This window comes from Littorina saxatilis, linkage group LG3 (assembly GCF_037325665.1).
Source record: "Littorina saxatilis isolate snail1 linkage group LG3, US_GU_Lsax_2.0, whole genome shotgun sequence".
Classification (NCBI taxonomy): domain Eukaryota; kingdom Metazoa; phylum Mollusca; class Gastropoda; order Littorinimorpha; family Littorinidae; genus Littorina; species Littorina saxatilis.
In genome coordinates, this window is record NC_090247.1 from 26,387,106 (window position 1) to 26,408,713 (window position 21,608).

Consider the following 21,608-nt stretch of genomic DNA (forward strand, 5'->3'; position numbering starts at 1 on the left):
AATCATTCTTGTTGAGCATGTCACAGTTCTACATGAACACTGGACTATGTTCACAACGGAACATCATTTTCACCTTCGTGATTCACATAATTATGGTTCGCACTTCCTGACATTCCACAATATAGTCCTCTGTTGTAAAATAACCATGTTTTCACAGATGTAAAGTACTTGTTTGGAACTCGATTTGTGCATGTATGTGGCGGTTTGGGTGGTGTGTGTGTGTGTGTGTGTGTGTGTGTGTGTGTGTGTGTGTGTGTGTGTGTGTGTGTGTGTGTTTGTGTGTGTAACACAAATGTCTGTTCAGCCATGCTAAGGAAAAGACGACAAGACTTGTTATTTTGGTACCCAAAACTTACTCGTTATTGATTAACTCATGACATGAATTCCACAGAACATGACACTGAGCATTACTTTTAATTGCATTATACGCACAACGACAATGATCCGAGTACAACTCCTTACAATACAGAGAAGGGAAATGGATGTGTCACGAACATTCGAACATTTTATGACAAGAAGTCGATCATCATTTATCACTAGCTACCTGACGTGCAGTGTGTTCAGTATCTTTCTGTTGGTTTGACAGATTGACTAAATGAATGAATTTTCCTTCATGCGACTACGTTGGGTTTTTTTTGTCGTTGTTATTGTTGTTTGCTCGCGTGTTCGTGATTGTGTGTGCGTGTGTTTTTGTAAATGATCTCTCTCTCTCTCTTTCTCTCTCTCATGCGATGCTGTAATTCATATAGTTGTTCGGTTGCACAGCGCTGTAACCGTACACATCACTGCAACAGACTGTTACAAACACCATTTATAAAGAAGGTGCACACACCACACATAAGGCACACTTTTGAACAACTCGGTGTTCAAACTTTCAGTCCTGATTTAATACAACTCTGGTTCTCATCTAACACATTTCATATTATTATATCAAGATTACACAGATTCTATACACATTTCAAAACTAAGTTAACACGAAGATTACACAAATCTTAAGCACAGTTCAAAATGTAAGTTATCGTGAAGATTACACGAATTCTATGCACAGTTCTAAAACTTAAATTCTTCTTGATTAATCCTGCCTGCTCTTAACACAACGCAAACTATACACATGTAACGAACTACATCAATAGTTACTGATGCTGCCAAAAGTTCTAAAAGAGGTTGGTTGGTTGGTTGTTATTTGTTATTGTCTCTGCAGCTGATACTGCTTTCGAGACTGATGCAAGTATTCTAAAAAGAGAAAAACATGAAAATGAAAAGCAAACAATAACAAACAAATATTCAAGTTTCATTTTCCCAAAACAGCCTCAAGACTAGAACTACATGATGGGCGAAGATGTGTGTGTGTGAATGCGTGTGTGTGTGTGTGTGTGTGTGTGTGTGTGTGTGTGTGTCTGTGGGGTGTGCGTTTCTTTGAGAATGACATGCAGAGAAAGGGCTTATCAGTCAGTTTCCTGGACTAGAAAGTGACGGGCTCGAGACCGGTGAGATTCTGATGGGAAAAGAGGAACACGCCTGAAAGTTCCTCTCCTGTATGATTTCCCGCAACCCTGGATTTTCAGACAAAAATCGATGCCAAACCAAATCTCCAATATCACCAGGCAAAGTCTTCTGATTTCAAAATAAGTTAGTTAATCACATTAGACTCGTACACCCTTTGAGTGCACGTACACCTCTCTTTGACTGCACCCTATCAAACCAAACACGGAAACAGAGTCAAGGAATCCGTGAGGATTTGTACACCTGTTAATCCTTATTATTCCTTATTGTTAACGGGAATGTTATTTAATTGCAGTCAAGCTTTGGTGTCTGATATGTGTACAAATGCAAATGTGGAGTCGAAACATTGACGCAGGTAGGTTGTTTAGGATGATTGTAATTAAAAAGATACGCATAAAAGAAAAAAAGATTAACAAAAACAAGGCAAAGAAACAAATAAAACAACAGACGTTGTTCTTCCCTGAATGTTACTATAACCCTACACTTCACGAGAAAAGGCATATAGCATACAGTACAAATACCACCCACACACATGCTTAACACCCACATATGCATGCCCACACACACAGGTGTAATTTGTGTATGCTATCAAATTTATAGCTTCATTATTATGAAACAGTTTTTTGTTTGTTCTTTAGAATTGAGACAAGCCATTTTTAACCAGTAAGTTTTTTCTACCCGTACTTGTGAGCGATTACACATAGCAGATCATAATTATTAGCTTCAAAAAAATTCATTTGCAGCAATCACACAAATGCTACTGCATTCACCCCATCCCTGCCACATCACACACCACATTGTTCAGTTCATGACCAGCATAATTGACTTCATGTTTTTGTCTGTTCAAACAGATAATCAACTACATGTACTTGTCAATGTCTTTTAATGATTTCATTCACTGTTCTATTCATGTATCAAAATGTAAGGGACTCTTGAAAATCAAACAAGTGAAAATCGGACACTACCACAGACAAGTTACTATACACAAGTAAAAGTACATGAATGAAAACAAAGAACATACAAGATAAAACTCAAAAACATCTTCACAAATAGATCTATCTATAAATAAACATCCACAAAGAAAAAGGGCGTAAATGGAAAAAAATGCAGGTCTAAAATAAATTTAAACAAGTTGCGTAAAGCGATATAAAAGCATTTAGTCAAGATCAACACCACAAACCAATCATCGCCGAGACTACATTCAGATAGTCTCGGCTTAACATACCGAAAACCGAGACGGGTCACGCTTGCCGCCGCGAAGCACGCGTCCGCAGTACTTACCGAACCTATTTTCTTGCATTTTGAGCACATGTTTAGAGTAAACATGACATATCTATATATTTTTGAACTTAGGAGAAGATGAGGAATACAATGCAATCAATATAAAGTCTGTTTGCGAAAATTCGATTTTAATGACAACTTTAATGAGCAAACTCATAAATTATTTTTTAAGCCTCCAAAATGCAATACCTAAGTCCGGGCTTCGTCGAAGATTACTTGACCAGAATTTCAACCAATTTGCTTAAAAAATGAAGGCGTGACAGTGCCGCCTCAACTTTCACAAAAAGCCGGATATGACGTCATCAAAGACATTGATAAAAAAAAAATGAATTAAACCTGTGGGGATAGCATACCCAGGAAGTTTCACGTGAAGTTTCATGAAGATCGGTCCAATAGTTTTCTCTGAATTTCTCTACACATACACACAGACACACTATGCATACACCACACCCTCGTCTCGATTTCCCCCGTCTATGTTAAAACATTTTGTCAAAACTTGACTAAATGTAAAAATAAAAATCCAGAATGGAAGCTGTGACAAATATCACATGGAAATATTGCATGGACGTGTTCAGCAGTTGATGCATCAGAGTTTATATAATTCACAAATTAACAACAATAATGTATGTGCACAGACCAAGTCGGTAAGTGCTTTGTGGAAAAGAAAATCACAACCATTTGGGAAGGTAACAAAATCAGCTTACAATGATAATTAAACTACATGTACCACCATAAATATAATGGTTGAAAACAACAAAGAGAAGGAACAAAAATCACAAGGCAGTACAGTGAACGTGTTCCTCATTATTATTTTTCACACTGAAAACACGAAAAAACGACTGTTGGAAAGAAGTTCGATGTTATCTTCCTTAAATATTGACTATGATTTTGATTTTCCGATCAATTTTTCACAAGATATATACCCCTGAGCTACTTACTTTATATTGCAATGTATTTATGCGATAAAGTGCTAGTTTAGATGACACATGTTTGGTCATACACTACCTATTAGCAAAGAACAAAACTACACATTATACTCTCTGAACGTGCAAATAAAAGTACTGCTAAGGTCACCTGTTAATGATGATTATAATCTAATGTAGTCAGTTTTAATCCTGTGACATTTTGATTGCCTGCAAGCATGTGTGTGATCCATTCATCAAGTTCATATTGGTACTATACTCTTTATTGAAGAAAACAAATTGAGTTTAGTACTCCCTCATTCTAAGAAAAATAAAGGAGCACACATGTGAGATTGGGGGGGAAAACATATGAGTATATATACACCCTGAAGACACTGCTTACATCAGTACACCAGTAAAATAACATATTCCGAAACACACAAGAAATTATACTACATGTACTTAAAAATACTTTCTCAAGAAGAAAGCTTAACAAAATCCATAAATATCATAAGTTCTGTAATCAATATAACCTCCAATTACAATAACCTAGTCTTTTTCCATGATCAAAACAACAAAATAACATGAATTCATATGGGACCATAAAACATAGTTTTGTTCTTACGGAATTTTATAATACACAGAGACATTTATCAAACACAGATAGACTATACTATAAGCTTATAGCCTCAAGACTGTGGTACATTTTCTGCACGGATTTCAATGGAAGGATTTTCAATGATGCTTTTACTCTGGATTAGTCTCAATTCCATCTGAGCTGATGTGGGTTTATTCCCTGGCCCTGCAGCTTCTGTGAAGGCAAGAAAATAATTGTACTTAAACATCTATGACTGCATGATTAATTGTGTATGTAATTAAACACTACAAAAAACTAAACTTTTTTGTTTGTTTTGTTTTAAAAGCCATGGCTACATTATTAAAATAATCCTGGCAAGCAGTGTTCATGTTACCATAAACAAAATGCCAATCTGGCAAACAGTGTTCATGTTTCAATAAGAAACAAAATGCCAATAGAAAATGGTGTGATCGAGGTCAGGTGTGTGTGTGTGGGTGTGTGTGTGTGGGTGTGTGTGTGTGTAGAGTGTATGTGTGTGTGTGTGTGTGTGGGTCAGTGCATGCGTAAATGCATGTGTAAATGCATATGTGCACATGTGTGTGTGTGTGTGTGTGTGTGTGTGTGTGTTCATGCATGCTTGTGTGCAGTGCACATGAGCATACAGATATGCATCATGCACAGGCATGTAAATACAAAACATGTTTCAGTTTATAATGAAGAAGGAATTGTTTAGGCCTGACAGGGAATTCTCTTATCTTTTCCAGATAGTTTAGCTGCCCGTAGGCCATAAATCTCCAAAGAAAATTAATCTATAAAATATGCATACCTGCACTTGTGTGTGATTGACACTTCAAATTCACCCTATTATCTACCTTAGATCATGCCCCAGAACCAGCAGAACACAACCTGAATCAAATAATATTACACGAGGAACATGCAGTAAGCAATGCTAAGCAGTACCGTATTTGACGGATTACAAGACGCACCGTTATATCAGCCGCACCCCCGACTTTTAACAAAAAAATTGGGACGAGCCACGTATAGGCCGCGTCACTATATTAGCCGACGTCGAAAAAAATACAATCAGATCGTGTCAATCAATCAAAACAACCAGGCAAACGAAGGTACGGTATTTGGCGAAATCGGCTCCGAGAATAAACAAGTGAAACAAAGAAGAAAAGTGAAAAAGTTTGAAGAAAAATATCACACACACACAATTTGTAACCAACACACACATGTAGTCCCGCCCGGAATAAGCTTTTTTGGGATGATTTACGACTTTTGCGCACATTTCGAGCAGACGAAAACACAACATGGCGGCTCTCGCTCCTCCAACTATCGCGAGACACAAAAAAACGAAATCTCGCGCGCGCGAGGTCCTGATACATCCGGTGTTTTTCTGTACGCTATCTTGTCACGACGACTTGTTGACAAACGAAGATTCGCGAAAGAAAGAGAAAAGCGCCGAGTCTTGAGTAGAGAGCTAATAAAGTACCAGTAATCGCTAATCGAGCGAAATGAAAATCCGCGGCGACTTCCATTAGGTGAATGCTATTCAAGTTTATGTAACGTTTTAGCCGCATCTTTTTATAAGCCGCAATGCGGTGTGTTTTTTTTAAAAGTCGCGGCTTGTAGTCCGTCAAATACGGTACTTGACTTTTCAGAAGTATCTGCTTCCTGACTGATCCAAAACTTGTCTACAGATCATCGAACTCTTGAACTGTGTAAATTAAGTTATAAAGTTCTAACTCAAATAACATCTGAGAAAATCTCAATGTAAAGGTGGGTTTTTTCTGTGCCCGAACACTGCTCACTACTAAGAGTAAGACTCCTGTCACGGTTGCTGCAGAAATAAATAAATGAATAAATAAACAGACAAACAAACAAAACTCACTCTGTGCATAGGCCAGTGTCTTCTTGATCACAGCTTGTAGGGTGGCTATAGTTTTCTCTAGAGCAGCCTGAAAATGTAAATGCTGTGATTGATTTTAATTGTAAATGCACTATTTCCCTACTCTCTTGCAGTACGTGTTTTACCTGTTTACTATCATCAGTGCCACATAGGTTAACAGACTGTTACTGTACAAGCATGTATACATTATACTCATATGCATGCAGAAAAACCCACACAGACCAAGTCACATACTTTGATATATATATTTGAAGTCTGGCTCAAACATACTCTCTCTTTAAAACCTGATCCTTAACAGCACCTTCACTCTTCCCTCGTACCCCTACTTTTCATTCTGACACATCACTCTCTCTCTCTATCCCTCGATATGTCTGTTTGTTTATCTGTCTGTCTCTCACTCTCTCCCTTGTTCTCTCTCTCTCTCTTGTTCTGTCTGTCTGTCTTTCTGTCTCTCTCTCATTTGTTTTTAGTCTGTTTCTTCATCAGAGTCTTGCTGTCTGTCTCTGTCTCAGTGTCTGCCTCTCTCACTCTCTCTCTCTTAGTTCCTTACCTTCAATTCGCCATCTCTATGCGACCATCCAAGCAAAGAGGCAGCAAAAAGGTCACCAGTGCCCACAAAGATGGCATCAAGTTTAGGCATCTCCAGTCGGTATCGCTGTCTATTGCCATCTGCACAAGAAAGAGAGTAAACATGTGAACATCCTTATTACAGAAATTCCTTTACCCATTCTCCAGCGTTCATTTACGCTTTCTCGGCTCTCCTTTCCCCAGTAATGAAACATTTCTGTTCTTTTCTCAGGAACAAGCAGTACTATAGCTGTAGCACAATTTCAACTTTGGACATTCAACTCGATCTGCACAGCACAGACAGTAAAACCAACATTGCACCATTAGTCCAGGCATCTTAGCCACTTTAGTGAAGGGAACGTTGAAGTGACAATGACTAGGTTTAAAATGTCCCTTATCAGAAAGTTCAACCTCAGTCCTTTGATGTTTATTAAACACATTTTCATATAAAGTTGGCGCTTCATACGGAAACATGGCTTTGAAATTGACCCAAATCCTTCTTTGGGCTCTGTAAATGTCGTTTGGGGGTATGGTTGTAAAATGGTATCTACTGGTCACCCCAATGTATAAACTGAAAACTCTTTCTGCACCAGAACACGCAGAAAGGATTGTATCTGCCTGATGTCTGATGCTTTTCAAAATCCCCAACCACTAACACCTTCAAAACGGACTTTAACTGACACTGTTGTTTTTCCCTATATAATCCTTACTATTTTTCCGAGACGTCGTCGTGTTGTGTATTTAGCTTGCCACAACCTCATACATGGTCCTAAAAGTTAAAGTTGAAGAAAATACTAAAGATAAATGAAAAAGCTGACGCAGTGTCATTCGCACCGTGAATCCCCCCATGGGAACATACTAAAGTCTGGTTCCAAATAGGCTCAATTTCCTTCTATTTCTTTGTATTTCTGCCTCGTAGGGGTAGGGGTGTTCAAACCAAAGGCACCTTTAAACCAAAATTCAAATCACACATCTTACAATACTAAGACACTCAGCAGTGAAAGGGTGTCTGCTGGTAAAAAATTCCAAACAATCCTAAAAGTACTTCACTACTAAACGTGCTTTTAAAAAGAGCCGTTATTTTTCCCTCTATAATCAGTATTGTGTTTTCTGCGAACATGTAGTCCATTTAGATGGTTGTCATGTGCACATGAGTTGCTAAAGCGTTTTCAGTTGGGCATATGTCGAAAAGCAAAGAATTAGCCCTTTGAAAACCATCAGAACTGTCACACAAAAATAACATTTACCTATCTCACCAACTGACCAAACATAGGGCTTTTCCTTATGTATTATGTATTGTCGTGTTTTTTGTAGCATACTTGTGAAAACAGCCACCACTGTTGTAAATGATACTTTAAAGAGCATTATTTCATTTTTACAGTTGAAGGACAACCTGGACTGCCGTATATTACAGCTGTTTTACAATCAGCCAAAATTTTCTTAACAAACGTATGTTAAGAACAACTCCCATAGTGAAATTGAAGGAAAACAAATTGAAAATCCCCCTGCCATAGAGGAGCTAAAGAATCAACAATAAACGACTGCATGGATAGCTTGATGCACGAATGCATTGCGGACATGTTTGTTTCCAACCATGAGAAAGTTCCAAAAAATCTCTTTTGTGCTTCTTATTATACAGTGACGTCAAAGACAGCCTTTTCTGCTGTTCATACATTCAGGGGTTATGGTTACACTAAACGACGTAGTTGTAGCCATACTGCCATCCAGATTTATTTTTTCCTTGCGAGCAGTCACAGGGTGTTTGTGCTGTCTGCCAACCGTTAGATGACCCCGCCCAAGTCTGTTAAGGGACCGTTTGACCGTTATAGAACGCGTCTTTTTGATTTTTTGGCACAGTTGGAAACGGTTGATTTTTATCCCTACCATTGTTTCCAAACATTATATAGGAATGTTTTGTGAACAACGGATAATAGCCGCTACTCGCATGTGTAGCAAAAGTGAGCGTACATACTCACCCTGGTCGTCCAGCCGTTGTCCGTTGCCCGTCTTTATCTGTCTGTACTGAACATTACCTTTGGATATTTCTCCAACGCTATGAAGTGAAGAAACACCAAATGTTGCAAAATGTTGTATGACCCCAAGAGCTCAAAAAAGATACTTGAGAACCTTGACCTTACCTTAAGGTCAAGGTCACAGGGAGAATGAATGTGGTCTAAAAACTGCAAAATTTCACATTGTGCCAGTTTTCTGGAAAACAAATTAAAAACAGCGGGCTTAGTTTTGTATGGTATACAAGAAAAAGAAAGCCTTATCTTCTGATACCATTTTGGTTGACCTCGCTTCAATGTCAAGGTCAGAGGAGCCCTTCAAAGTTGAATTGTAGACATATTTTGATGTGAGCTTGCCCCTTTAACTTTACTATGGACGATATCTCTTACAAACTTAAACACTGAGTGGGGCGTTTGTTAGAATTTCATAGTGAGCCACATCTGGTCACATATCGTTAGGGTCAAGGTCACATTGACCCCTATGAAAAATGTGACCAAGACGGGTAAAGAAATCCATGTCTCTTGGTAAAAAATCTTAACAAAGCAAAGCCCATGCGACTCTCATGCTTGACCTTTGTCTTAAAGTGACCTTGACCTTCAGGTGACCTTGAAGGTGAAGGTCTAACAACTGAAGCTGGCAAGGACATTGTACACAATTAGAACTGGTTTACAGATTTTTCCTACCAAATTACACATGACCTTTGGCCAAGGTCAAGATCATCAAAGGTCACACATCACAAGGCTATCAATTCAAGACATAGGGAGCATAAACATACTTATTGGCACTTTCTACAAAGAGACATTGTCACTTTTAGTGATTCAATTGCCTGTTTCAGTCACATTTCATAAGGGGCAAAGTGACCTTGACCTTGATGATATGTGACTAAATGTGGCTCAATATCAGTATATAACATGTGCCCCACACAATTATGAAGTTTGAAAGATTTTTTTCATAGTTCAGGGTCAAGGTCACTTCAAAACATGTATACAATTCAACTTTGAAGGACTTCTGTGACCTTGACATTGAAGCGAGGTCAACCAAAATGGTATCAGAAGATAAGGCTTTCTTTTTCTTGTATACCATACAAAACTAAGCCCGCTGTTTTTAATTTGTTTTCCAGAAAACTGGCACAATGTGAAATTTTGCAGTTTTTAGACCACATTCATTCTCCCTGTGACCTTGACCTTAAGGTAAGGTCAAGGTTCTCAAGTATCTTTTTTGAGCTCTTGGGGTCATACAACATTTTGCAACATTTGGTGTTTCTTCACTTCATAGCGTTGGAGAAATATCCAAAGGTAATGATTTGTACAGACAGATGGAGACGGGCAACGGACAACGGCTGTACGACCAGGGTGAGTATGTACGCTCACTTTTGCTACACATGCGAGCAGCGGCTATTATCCGTTGTTCACAAAACATTCCTATATAATGTTTGGAAACAATGGTAGGGATAAAAATCAACCGTTTCCAAATGTGCTAAAAAATCAAAAAGACGCGTTCTATAACGGTCAAACGGTCCCTTAACAGACTTGGGCGGGGTCGTCTGACGGTTGGCAGACAGCACAAACACCCTGTGACTGCTCGCAAGGAAAAAATAAATCTGGATGGCAGTATGGCTACAACTACGTCGTTTAGTGTAACCATAACCCCTGAATGTATGAACAGCAGAAAAGGCTGTCTTTGACGTCACTGTATAATAAGAAGCACAAAAGGGATTTTTTGGAACTTTCTCTTGGTTGGAGACAAACATGTCCGCAATGCATTCGTGCATCAAGCTATCCATGCAGTCGTTTATTGTTGATTCTTTAGCTCCTCTATGGCAGGGGGATTTTCAATTTGTTTTCCTTCAATTTCACTATGGGAGTTGTTCTTAACATACGTTTGTTAAGAAAATTTTGGCTGATTGTAAAACAGCTGTAATATACGGCAGTCCAGGTTGTCCTTCAACTGTAAAAATGAAATAATGCTCTTTAAAGTATCATTTACAACAGTGGTGGCTGTTTTCACAAGTATGCTACAAAAAACACGACAATACATAATACATAAGGAAAAGCCCTATGTTTGGTCAGTTGGTGAGATAGGTAAATGTTATTTTTGTGTGACAGTTCTGATGGTTTTCAAAGGGCTAATTCTTTGCTTTTCGACATATGCCCAACTGAAAACGCTTTAGCAACTCATGTGCACATGACAACCATCTAAATGGACTACATGTTCGCAGAAAACACAATACTGATTATAGAGGGAAAAATAACGGCTCTTTTTAAAAGCACGTTTAGTAGTGAAGTACTTTTAGGATTGTTTGGAATTTTTTACCAGCAGACACCCTTTCACTGCTGAGTGTCTTAGTATTGTAAGATGTGTGATTTGAATTTTGGTTTAAAGGTGCCTTTGGTTTGAACACCCCTACCCCTACGAGGCAGAAATACAAAGAAATAGAAGGAAATTGAGCCTATTTGGAACCAGACTTTAGTATGTTCCCATGGGGGGATTCACGGTGCGAATGACACTGCGTCAGCTTTTTCATTTATCTTTAGTATTTTCTTCAACTTTAACTTTTAGGACCATGTATGAGGTTGTGGCAAGCTAAATACACAACACGACGACGTCTCGGAAAAATAGTAAGGATTATATAGGGAAAAACAACAGTGTCAGTTAAAGTCCGTTTTGAAGGTGTTAGTGGTTGGGGATTTTGAAAAGCATCAGACATCAGGCAGATACAATCCTTTCTGCGTGTTCTGGTGCAGAAAGAGTTTTCAGTTTATACATTGGGGTGACCAGTAGATACCATTTTACAACCATACCCCCAAACGACATTTACAGAGCCCAAAGAAGGATTTGGGTCAATTTCAAAGCCATTTTTCCGTATGAAGCGCCAACTTTATATGAAAATGTGTTTAATAAACATCAAAGGACTGAGGTTGAACTTTCTGATAAGGGACATTTTAAACCTAGTCATTGTCACTTCAACGTTGTTCTCTAATATGCCTGGACTACATGCACCAACAGTCTCTCTAAATAAAAACAAAATTGTCATCAATTAGTGCTCTCATGCAAATAGCCTTCTATCAATCCATTGTGACGCCACGCAATGTCTAAAACTTCAAAAAATTGCAGAAACGGCCATATAACCATTTCAGCAAATTGTTGCAGTAAATAAATCCTAGCAACATCAGACTATTATACAGTGGAACTCCCCTCTTAAGACCTCCACAAATCTGAGAAAACCAGGTCTTGAAAAGGAGGGAGAAAGTCTTAAAATGGAGGTACACTTATGAAGACAAAATCTGACAAATCAAGTCTTTACTGAAGCGAGAGGTGGGGGGGTATACGCACTGGCTGGCTTTAAAGGGTGGTTGTATTTTAATCAATACTATTTTTAACCAGACCACTAATCCCTGACAGCTGTGCAAGCCAGACAAAGAAGAACGCCATTGGATCCTAAGCTGCTGTGTGTTTGGTTATTAGTATCACCATTATCACCACTACATGTACCACCACCAAAGACTATTTATACTCACTGACAGCTGTGCTGGCCAGACACAGCAGGACTCCATTGGATCCCAAGCTGCTGCTGCTTAGAACAACAGTTTTCGTTCCAGACTGGTGCAGCTTTTCTATGGCTGCAAACGCCTCTTCCTCGCTGTTTACTTTCATGTCTGTCAGCTGTCTGAACAGAAAGCAGGTAAAGAACACAATTGTGGATTGAAGTACTGAGCTGAACTTGCCTGCGCGACCACCTGCCTAGTAGATCACCCAAAAGAAACCATGAAGAGGTTCTAACCTTTCCATGATGACCAACTGTCTAGTAGGACCACTTTTAGTTGGTCACTGTGGTGGTCAAGTTGTAGACATGTTCCACTGTACACATAAATAAAACAGCAGAAACTGACCATGCAGCTGTTGCCATGACAAAAGAGGCATTACCAAAATGATGTCACTTAATACCCTTGTACATTATTATTATTATTATGATCATTTTTATGCGCCTAATCTAGATATAGCCCTAGGCGCTTTTATATTAATGTCGGGCATCAAAGTTATTGGTGGCACCTTTGGGGTTGTGTTTTTTTCTCATTACCGTAAAATCCCTAGCAAACGCCCAGTATCTAGCAAACGCCCACCCCCCATTTTTGGCTAAAAGTTGTGCAGAGGGGTCACTACCTAGCAAACGCCCACCCCTTTTTTGCTTTAAAAATAATTTGTTTTAAGACATTCGACCTCCTTTATCTACGATTTGTGCACACTGTTCGATGATTCGCCGGTTTTTTCTTCTTCTTTTTTTCTATCACAGAACGTTGATCTTTATTTCTGTAAACAAACGGTGTGTTTATTTTTCATTAAAATTGCATAAATCACATGTTGTATCACTTTTTTTTTCTTGTGAAAATGTGATGACACTTTATCTTGCAAAGGGGTGTATACCTAGCAAACGCCCACCCCTTACTTGTACCCGAAATCTGTGCAGAGGGGGGGTGGGCGTTTGCTAGGGATTTTACGGTACTTTACTATCCCATTGCTGGGAAATTTAGGTTGCTTCCTCCCAGTGGAAAACTAACATGCAAGAAGAGCTCAGCCACTCAGGTGTTATAAACCATCTGCATTTCTGGCAGAAGGGCTGAGGTCTTTTAAGTGCCACAGCAGTGACAAGGAGTGGGACATGGATACCGTCTCTGAGCCTACACTTTAAGTCGACCCGAGTGTCCATCCAGGCATGAATTCCATCTTTCGTCATCACTACTACAGTACAGATATACACACAGACACACACACACAGACAGACACACACGGGGTGTGCTATTAGTATGATTAGCAACAACAACAAATAAAAATATAAATAAAAACACAAGATAAAACCTCAAAAATCAACATTAAACATTCTATTCATGAATGGTTTTAGTGGACAAATGGTACCACTCACTCCAGTTCAAACTGGTTGGGAGTTACGATGTCTGCTTGCGGGACGATCTGGTCTCTGTAGACTGGTACCAGTTCTTGTGGAACATACTGAAAGTAGAGTAACATAGACACAGTGAAATCGCTCTATCTATGCTGGTATAGCCATGCATATATACCAAAATAAATGGGAAGTCATTGAGACCTTTGAATAAAAAACACTATAAAAAGGAACTTTTCAATGAATCTATAACTACACTGCTTGCAACCAAAATCAACAACTATATTCAATGGAGATGAAGAATATTGTGATAAAGCGAAGGCATGTTTGCAACAGCCTGTGATGTGAGGCACCTCCAAAGAGAGGACACCTCCCAATAAAAGACATGTGTTTTGTCCCTTTGTTCGTTATCTTCACCAAAATACACCTGTCTTGACAGACTACTTGCAATGTACGGACACTTGCCCTGGTCCCAAGTGTGTCTTTTCAAAACAGGTACCAAAGTACTGGGCAAAAAAAAAAGAGCTTTTAACAATTTGTGGTACAGGTACAGTTCTGTAGCAGTGCACACTAACTGCCTTAAGAAAGCTGAAAGATTTTTTAAGGACATGCACTATCTAGAGTAAAAAACAACAAATATATCATGTGTAAGGAATACATGTACTTACAAATTTTCCATTATCTCCCATCACAGGGTCACAAACTGAAACAGAATAAAATGTTGAATAGGCAGCGAGACTATCACCCCACTATGGTAACTTTAAACAACCAAAATGTTAAGCATGACAAATAAACAACAAAATTAACACCATTGGAATTTAACACCTGTTTTCCAATTCTTTTATGCCATTAAGTCCACTCCAGTGTTGTTCCCTGACTCAGACAAATAGGTCGGTTCAACCTGAATTGAAAATATGTACCGGTCCAAAAGTCTAGTGGATATATACACACACATTGTTCTGTCAGAAGACCTCCTTAGTGTCAAATCTGATATCATAATAATGTTTCAGATCGAAAATGTTATATGCGTCACGTCAATGGCCGAAGACTAAAGGCCTGACAACAACACTGCCACTCTCCTTAACTTATTTTTACAATAACAAAAATGACAGCAGATCCGTTGGGTGGCGCAGAATTATGCGAGCAACTCACAACAACTGAAGAACAGAGATAGACACATTTACTATCTCAATAAGTGCTTGTGCTGTGCAATTTATAATTTTACATAACATACAAACTAATACCATAAACTACAATACAGTTTTATTCAAAAAGGATCGTTCAGATGGAAATTCCAAATGGGTAACACATCATCTATGCTTAATACCAACTGTGCAAGTCGATCAATACTTAACAAGTAAATGCCACATGCAGTATCAAGTTCAGTGGTAAATGAAGGTTTGGAGATGTGTACTCAGTACTCACCAAACATGAGGTCAGGGTTGCATTGTTTCATCTCAGCTATTGTCTGCCCAACCTTCTCCAGAAAGGACACTTTTCCAATGTAGCCTACAAAACAGAAAACAACAGATCTTACAAACAGAAACATAACAAATTTGTGTTTCATAAAACTTCATAATTATTGTCTATACAAAGCAGTCTCATAGTACATGCACTTCAAAACATGGAATTCAGTAAATTATGACACAAACAACTCCAAGACTGATTAAAACAACATCAACATTGATCGAGTCAGTCTGCACTGTTTCCGGAAGTATTATTCGCTTTTTTTCTGAAGAGTGAAAGAACAAACTCCTCTTGTTCAAATTATTATAATGCCATTCTTAATCCTTAATACTTGTCTCCTTTATGTAAATTATAACTTTACTTCCAAAATCAAGAATCACAAGAACTTCAATATATTGGTCTTTGAAGGAGTAGGATACACAACAGACAAAAACTATGGTATTACATGCAGTGGCACTGCGACTTTGGGGTCCTGATTTGGCCTATATGGCCCGCTGGACCCAAAAAGCAACAACTAACTAACTAACTAACTGTGACTTACTTTTTTTTCTTTTTTTTTTTTCATTTTGCTTTGTCCATTTTGGAAGAGACAGCAATTCAGAAATAAATCACAGTACATGCTTTACCCAATACAATTTTTTTTGTCCTTTCTGTAGTTTGTGTGTCCACTTTAAAGACAGATAGGTCAAAGGTCTTTTGAATGTTTCGTATTGTCTACGATTGAAACAATATTCCAGAAGTTTAACCTTTCTAATGTTGTTTGATTCAAGATCATAATTACCAGTGAGTACATGTGAAAACTGCAACAAGTTGTTCAACCGCAGGCCTTCAAACAGATCGCTGACATCTTCTGCGTTAAGAACCTGTCCCTTCCACTTTCCATAACCTGTAAACAGAAAATACTTATAAATATGAGTGTTTGTCTTTTGTCTAAAAAAACAAATCAAATGAAAACAAAGTCTTCATATACAATATATACCTCCGGACCTGGGAACCCCTGTTTTGCATTTGGAGTATTAATCTCAAACAAACTTAGTGTATTTTCGGAAAAATAAGTCATTTGAACATTGGTGATTCAAACATGCTTCTCGAGCATCCGCTACACCTTTAATTTAAGTTTACCAATACCTTTAAAATAAATGCTTCTTTCAATGTGTAATGAAAAAAGCTATAATCATTGATCAAATGCAGAGTTATAAAGTTAATTTAATCATTAAAAGAGACAAAAAAAAGAATTGTTCTCGTCGTATTTTTTTTCCACCGACCGTATTGATCGTATTATACACAATCAAGCGTACAAAATACGGCAAAATTATATGGGTTCCCAGGTCAATGTTATGTCTCCCTCAACATTACAACCCATTTTTCTCTGACAGATTATTTTAACAGTATAATATATATATAGATATACACAACATACGACCGACAATCAGTTGACATAACGTCGTTTCCCTAAATTATCATGATTTGGGTTCAATGCACTTCTGTACTTCAAATCTTTACCTGTGTGGTTTGAAAACTGAACTGAGTTGATGGTGCTGACATCAAACCCCAAGATCTGAAACAAAAGTATTCATATGTGAAACTAGAATGAATACCCGCTTTGCCGGGTAGCCGGCTTCGCCGGGAAGAAGTACTTAGAGCCGTGCGCCGGCTTCGCCGGGTCCGAACAATGGACCCGCCAAGCTTAGGTCCCTCCCAGATTCGTGGAATGGGAACAGCACGAAAATGATTCAGTGGCCATAATGCCATTCCTGACCATATCGAGTCCCATCCTTGTCGACGAATGTAACCGTGTTAATCACCTTTGGAGGCGAACTCCACTCAAACAGGACTGAGCAAGTTATGGCTTCTCAAAGGAAGGCCAGTACATAAAATTACACAAAAGCCGCCAGACCACATCACAAACAGAACTGAACAATGCACAGGTGTTGCTTACATAGAGACACACACACTCACACACACACACACAAAAACACAGAGAAGCCGTATCTATAGAGAGATAGATGACAGTGTATTTTTCGCGTGGCTATAAATTGATTCGACCTTTGCACTTTTACAGTGAGGATAATTTACGGGTCCAATTTACGTTCTGTACACTGCGTTGACCTTCTAAAAATAGTAACAGTAACAGAACGCCGGGAATATCCGAAGACGCTCCTTGTCACACAAAAGTGCACCAAACGAAGGAAGGGAGGTAAACGCTGAAAACCTGGAGAAGATGAGAAGATAAGGAAGAGTTACTTATAATGGTGAAATGAACACAAAAACTAAAATCATTTCAGCGCTGTGCGCTGAGAGCACGTGTTGAAATATCTCATCGATGATATTGTGTCCGGGGTGTAGCTGAATACGGTGTCCAAATTTGAAAAAGATCCACCGAGAACTTTGGCTTTGGTGTGTCGGTATGGGGGCCCGGGTAGCTGAGGTGGAACCAAAATAGCTGAGGTGGAACCAAAATCGGTTCAGCGCTGCGCGCTGAGAGCACGTGTTGAAATATCGACCAGGTTGTGTCCTGTACCGGGTCAACCTGAATATGCCCACCAAATTTGAAGCAGATCCATCGAGAACTTTGGCCGTGCATCGCGCACAGACAGATACACAGACACACAGACACTAGTCGTATATATATATAGATGTTAGATATATTGTCATTCATACAATTTAAGAAACAAAACAAAACACACACAATTAAAACTATACAACTTGATTAACAAACAATCAAAGCAGCACATCAAGTAATATGCAATAAAGGTAAAACTAAACAAAAACAGTGAAAACAGACGGATCCTCTGACGTGAGAACACCTTAAACATGAATAGAGTTGATGACAGCCCTTAAATCTGCGCGCATCTATCAACCAAATCTAATTAGTCTCCCTGCCATGAACAGACAACTGCAATAAATAGACACCTGTTTACTGGTTCAATGCAAAGCTGCATGTCCATTTTTACGACAGCCAACACTGCATGATAAATCAAGTATCACATCAACATTTTCGCAACACATCTCCATAGCTTAATTAACACACCTGGAGAGGAAATGTGGCAATCTGGTTCCCCACGTGGCCCCACACCACAGAACTGTGAATGGACAACACACGCTGCTTGTCATCATCGAATCCGTCATCATTGCCGTCCTTGCCACAAGTCCATAAACCATTTCTCACTACATCCATGCCTGTTAATAGCTGCAGGTACTACAATAAACTCTGTGAATACACCTATGCCTATTGTTTTGTTTTTTTGTTAGTTAAAGTCACAGCTAGTAATAATATTCCTGAAGAAGATGCTGACTCGATAAGCTGTTTTAACTTATTTTTGTTGACTCTGAAGATGTTGTCACGGAAACTGTATGATGAGATATAAAAAACCTGTAAACAACAGCTACATATGTCTGTAATGCACACAAGCAGTTCCCAAACAGACTGATCTGTATGTCAATAGTCCTTGCAATATTTTTATCACCAGTTTCATTAAACCCTGAGCCCAGCGTCGTACTCTAATTAATGTCAATTGAGTTCATTAACAGCAGCTAATGGTCAAAACGCATGGCTCTAACTGTGCACAAAAGTAATATATGAAGCTCACTTTTAGTGAAGTTGATTACATCTGCAATAATACATTGCTCTTAAAAACCGAACAAGTTGAAAGGCGCACTAATGCAAGGAAAGGAAAGGCAGTTGTCTTGGTCAGAATCTCTGCCTTAGTAAAAGTCATGACACTACATACTATAGTTTAACGAAAGTTTAAATTTGTGTATGGTCACAGCTAGGTCAGAATAGTGATAACACATTACATACATGTATATTGACCCAATTTGTCAAGTAACTTTCCCTTGCTATGATGACAGTCTACTTTTAGTCTTACGCAGGAAAAATGTATTTGACAGTTAGTTATTAATATCATGCTCTGGGGGTGCAGTGAATCAGTTAAATGCTTGTGAAATATAATTTAGTTTTTGGCCTTTTGGTTTTTGAGTACTATATAATTTCCCTGCGCACTATCCTTCTTTGCAAAGTTATATCCTCAGCCTGACTAATTTTCACTGTCTAAATGTTCCATGTCCATGCATAAATACTCTCAATCAAATGTGCCAAAAGTGCTGAGTCAGACTCACCTTACTTCTGCATAGTAAAGGTGCTTACTGGTTATTCCAAGGCTACTAAGTCACATTAAGTTGTCTTGTTAACTAAACATTCAGTCATATAGCCATATGTAATGTGTTGAATTGTGAAATGAGACATTCATTAACTTAAAAATGACAATTAAACATATATTTAAATCCTTTTACCTGGCGTCCAATATATCTGTTAATCCAACCGACTGCAAAAGTGTTTAACCTTTGTTACTGTTGAATGTTTCTCATCCACCCATGGTTACAAACATCTATTCATGATGTGATCAATGTGAATTAATCTATTTGTTTAAAAAAAAAGTTCACAAAGGATGGGAAAAAGGGTTGGCCCGGGGTTGGGAAGATCGAGACACTCAGACAGAGGTACATAGTGTGTATTATATATATGATCTGCACTTTTAACAGCTTCTGCCAACGGTCTAAAAATAGCCCAAGTCCTGGAGAACTGTTGCTAAACAATGCAATAAAGAATTAATTATTTCTCGTAATTGGTAAGGACTTCAAACCTAAAACTTTGCAGGAAGCTTAATTTATACATCCCCGCAACGATGGGAAAAGCCCTGGAAGTAATTAAACTAATTAAATAGGACTATGTCGGCCTTTAAGACCCTATTTTCAGAGATTTTCTGATCACAACTCAACTCCATGTTCTGACTCCCCCTTCTTCAGATATAATTGTCCACGATCATTAGAAGTCCGTAAATAAGGGTGAACGTTCCACTACACACCAAAAAGGCAATATGGGAACACATGTATGCATGTGCAGCTGTCACTTCACAATTGCAGTTTACAACTTACTGTCATGTACCTCACTCACACTGATCATGCTGTGTGGCTTTCATTACTGTCACAATGGAGAATAATAGGCTTTGAAAATGTCACAGAATTATGAGAATAGATGACGTGCTTATGCTAACACTATTAAATGTACCAGTATAGTCATACATTTTGTTTTCATTGAAATGAAAGAGACAGCTGAGCTTGGTTTAAAAAAAGTCAATGAAAATCCTTTGAAAAGCGCACACTAGTCAGCATTTCACCGTCTGCTCACTCAGACAGACAGACAGACATGCATGCAGATTGACAAGTGACTAAGTATTGAAAACTACACCAACCTAAACTTGATTGAAAAAAACAATCATGTCTACCAGTACGTACCACAGACTTATCACGCTTGGTAGTTCTTGATGTCAGTCACATGCCTACAATTGACTACAATTCCCCCCCCCCCCCCCCCCAACCGTGCACACACACCTGGATCTCTCTCCCTCAGTGAGATTCTTAATCTTAGAGTTAGAGTAGTTAGAGTTAGACTTGATATGATATGATATGATATGCCTTTGTCTGATCTTTTGATCAGTTGCTATCCTAGCCTAACTTTGAGCTAGGTAACCTACACGATCTTTTGACCGTGGCCTATTCTATCAACTTTTTCTTCTTCTTCTTCTTCTTCTTTCTTGATGTGGACTGGGTTCATTCGAACGTCTGTAGTCCAGCGGCGGAGTACTGAGTAATTGGTTACTGGTGGTGGGTGACCCAATAACTCCGAGAAGATGGTTAAAAGTATAAAACTATTTACACGAAGAGCTGCAGGGTTACTGTGTCAGCAAGGCAAGTCCGTGGGTACGACCCAGACCAGCTTGGAAGAACTCCAGTGAAGGAGCAACTGTGGTCTTAGGGTCGAGCTTGTTCCACTGACGCAGTGTTCGGGGGAAAAAGGAGTTGAAGAGAACAGGATGGGATGCCATCTCCTGGAACAGTCTCTTGGCTGGTGGGAATTTGTAGTGAGAGGCATACTGACATTTGGGCTATACATATAGTCTTTCAGTGCATTGTCCAAGCGATTTTTGAAACTGTTCATTGTCGGCGCTTCTACCACATAACATTCTTGTCCAATGAGTTCCATGTGTCTATGATTCTGTTCGTGAAGAAAGACTTACTATACATCCTTTCCTTCTTCATCCAACACGCATTCACTTCAAGCTGAATAATTATTTCGCTTTACAATACGTTGAAATATACGCATTCCTGCACCAGGGACCTTTACCTAAAATGTCTATCGTCGTGTGTGTACTTTCATTTCATTTCAATGTAGCCACAAAGGTCATCACTCATACATGAGTGTTCATTCCTCGTTCGATCCACAGCAACGAACAATCTCTACGCCAGTTTTATCAATGGTTACCTGAAGTGGAAAGGTTGCACTCTTGTTCCCCACATAGCCGTAAACCACAGAGCTCTGGATAGAAAGAACTCGACAGTCGAGTTCATCGGAGTTTGTCGTGTGTGTTGCCATCTTTTCGCTTTCTACCGGGGAAAACAACACACATGCAACTTCCGGCAACATTAGTCGAGAGT

The 21,608-nt window shown here is 38.8% G+C and overlaps 1 protein-coding gene and 1 long non-coding RNA gene across 3 annotated transcripts in view; both read right to left on the bottom strand.

The window, feature by feature from the left end:
* Positions 1-21,608, bottom strand: part of LOC138962000 (uncharacterized) — a 231,751-nt gene that overhangs the window by 159,708 nt on the left and 50,435 nt on the right. The gene's annotated exons all lie outside the window — the stretch shown is intronic.
* On the bottom strand, positions 866-21,586 carry LOC138961996 (pyridoxal kinase-like). 2 transcript variants are annotated; one of them, XM_070333690.1, is made up of 10 exons: positions 21,436-21,586; positions 16,617-16,671; positions 15,895-15,999; positions 15,072-15,155; positions 14,315-14,349; positions 13,671-13,756; positions 12,271-12,419; positions 6,726-6,844; positions 6,158-6,224; positions 866-4,497 (listed from the first exon to the last, which is right to left on the bottom strand). In XM_070333690.1, exons 1-10 carry the CDS (start codon positions 21,544-21,546, stop codon positions 4,376-4,378), a joined length of 933 nt encoding a protein of 310 aa, XP_070189791.1. In that variant the 5' UTR covers positions 21,547-21,586; the 3' UTR covers positions 866-4,375. The 2 variants fall into 2 exon arrangements, with proteins under 2 accessions (XP_070189791.1, XP_070189792.1); XM_070333691.1 differs by lacking the exon at positions 21,436-21,586 and adding an exon at positions 18,145-18,563.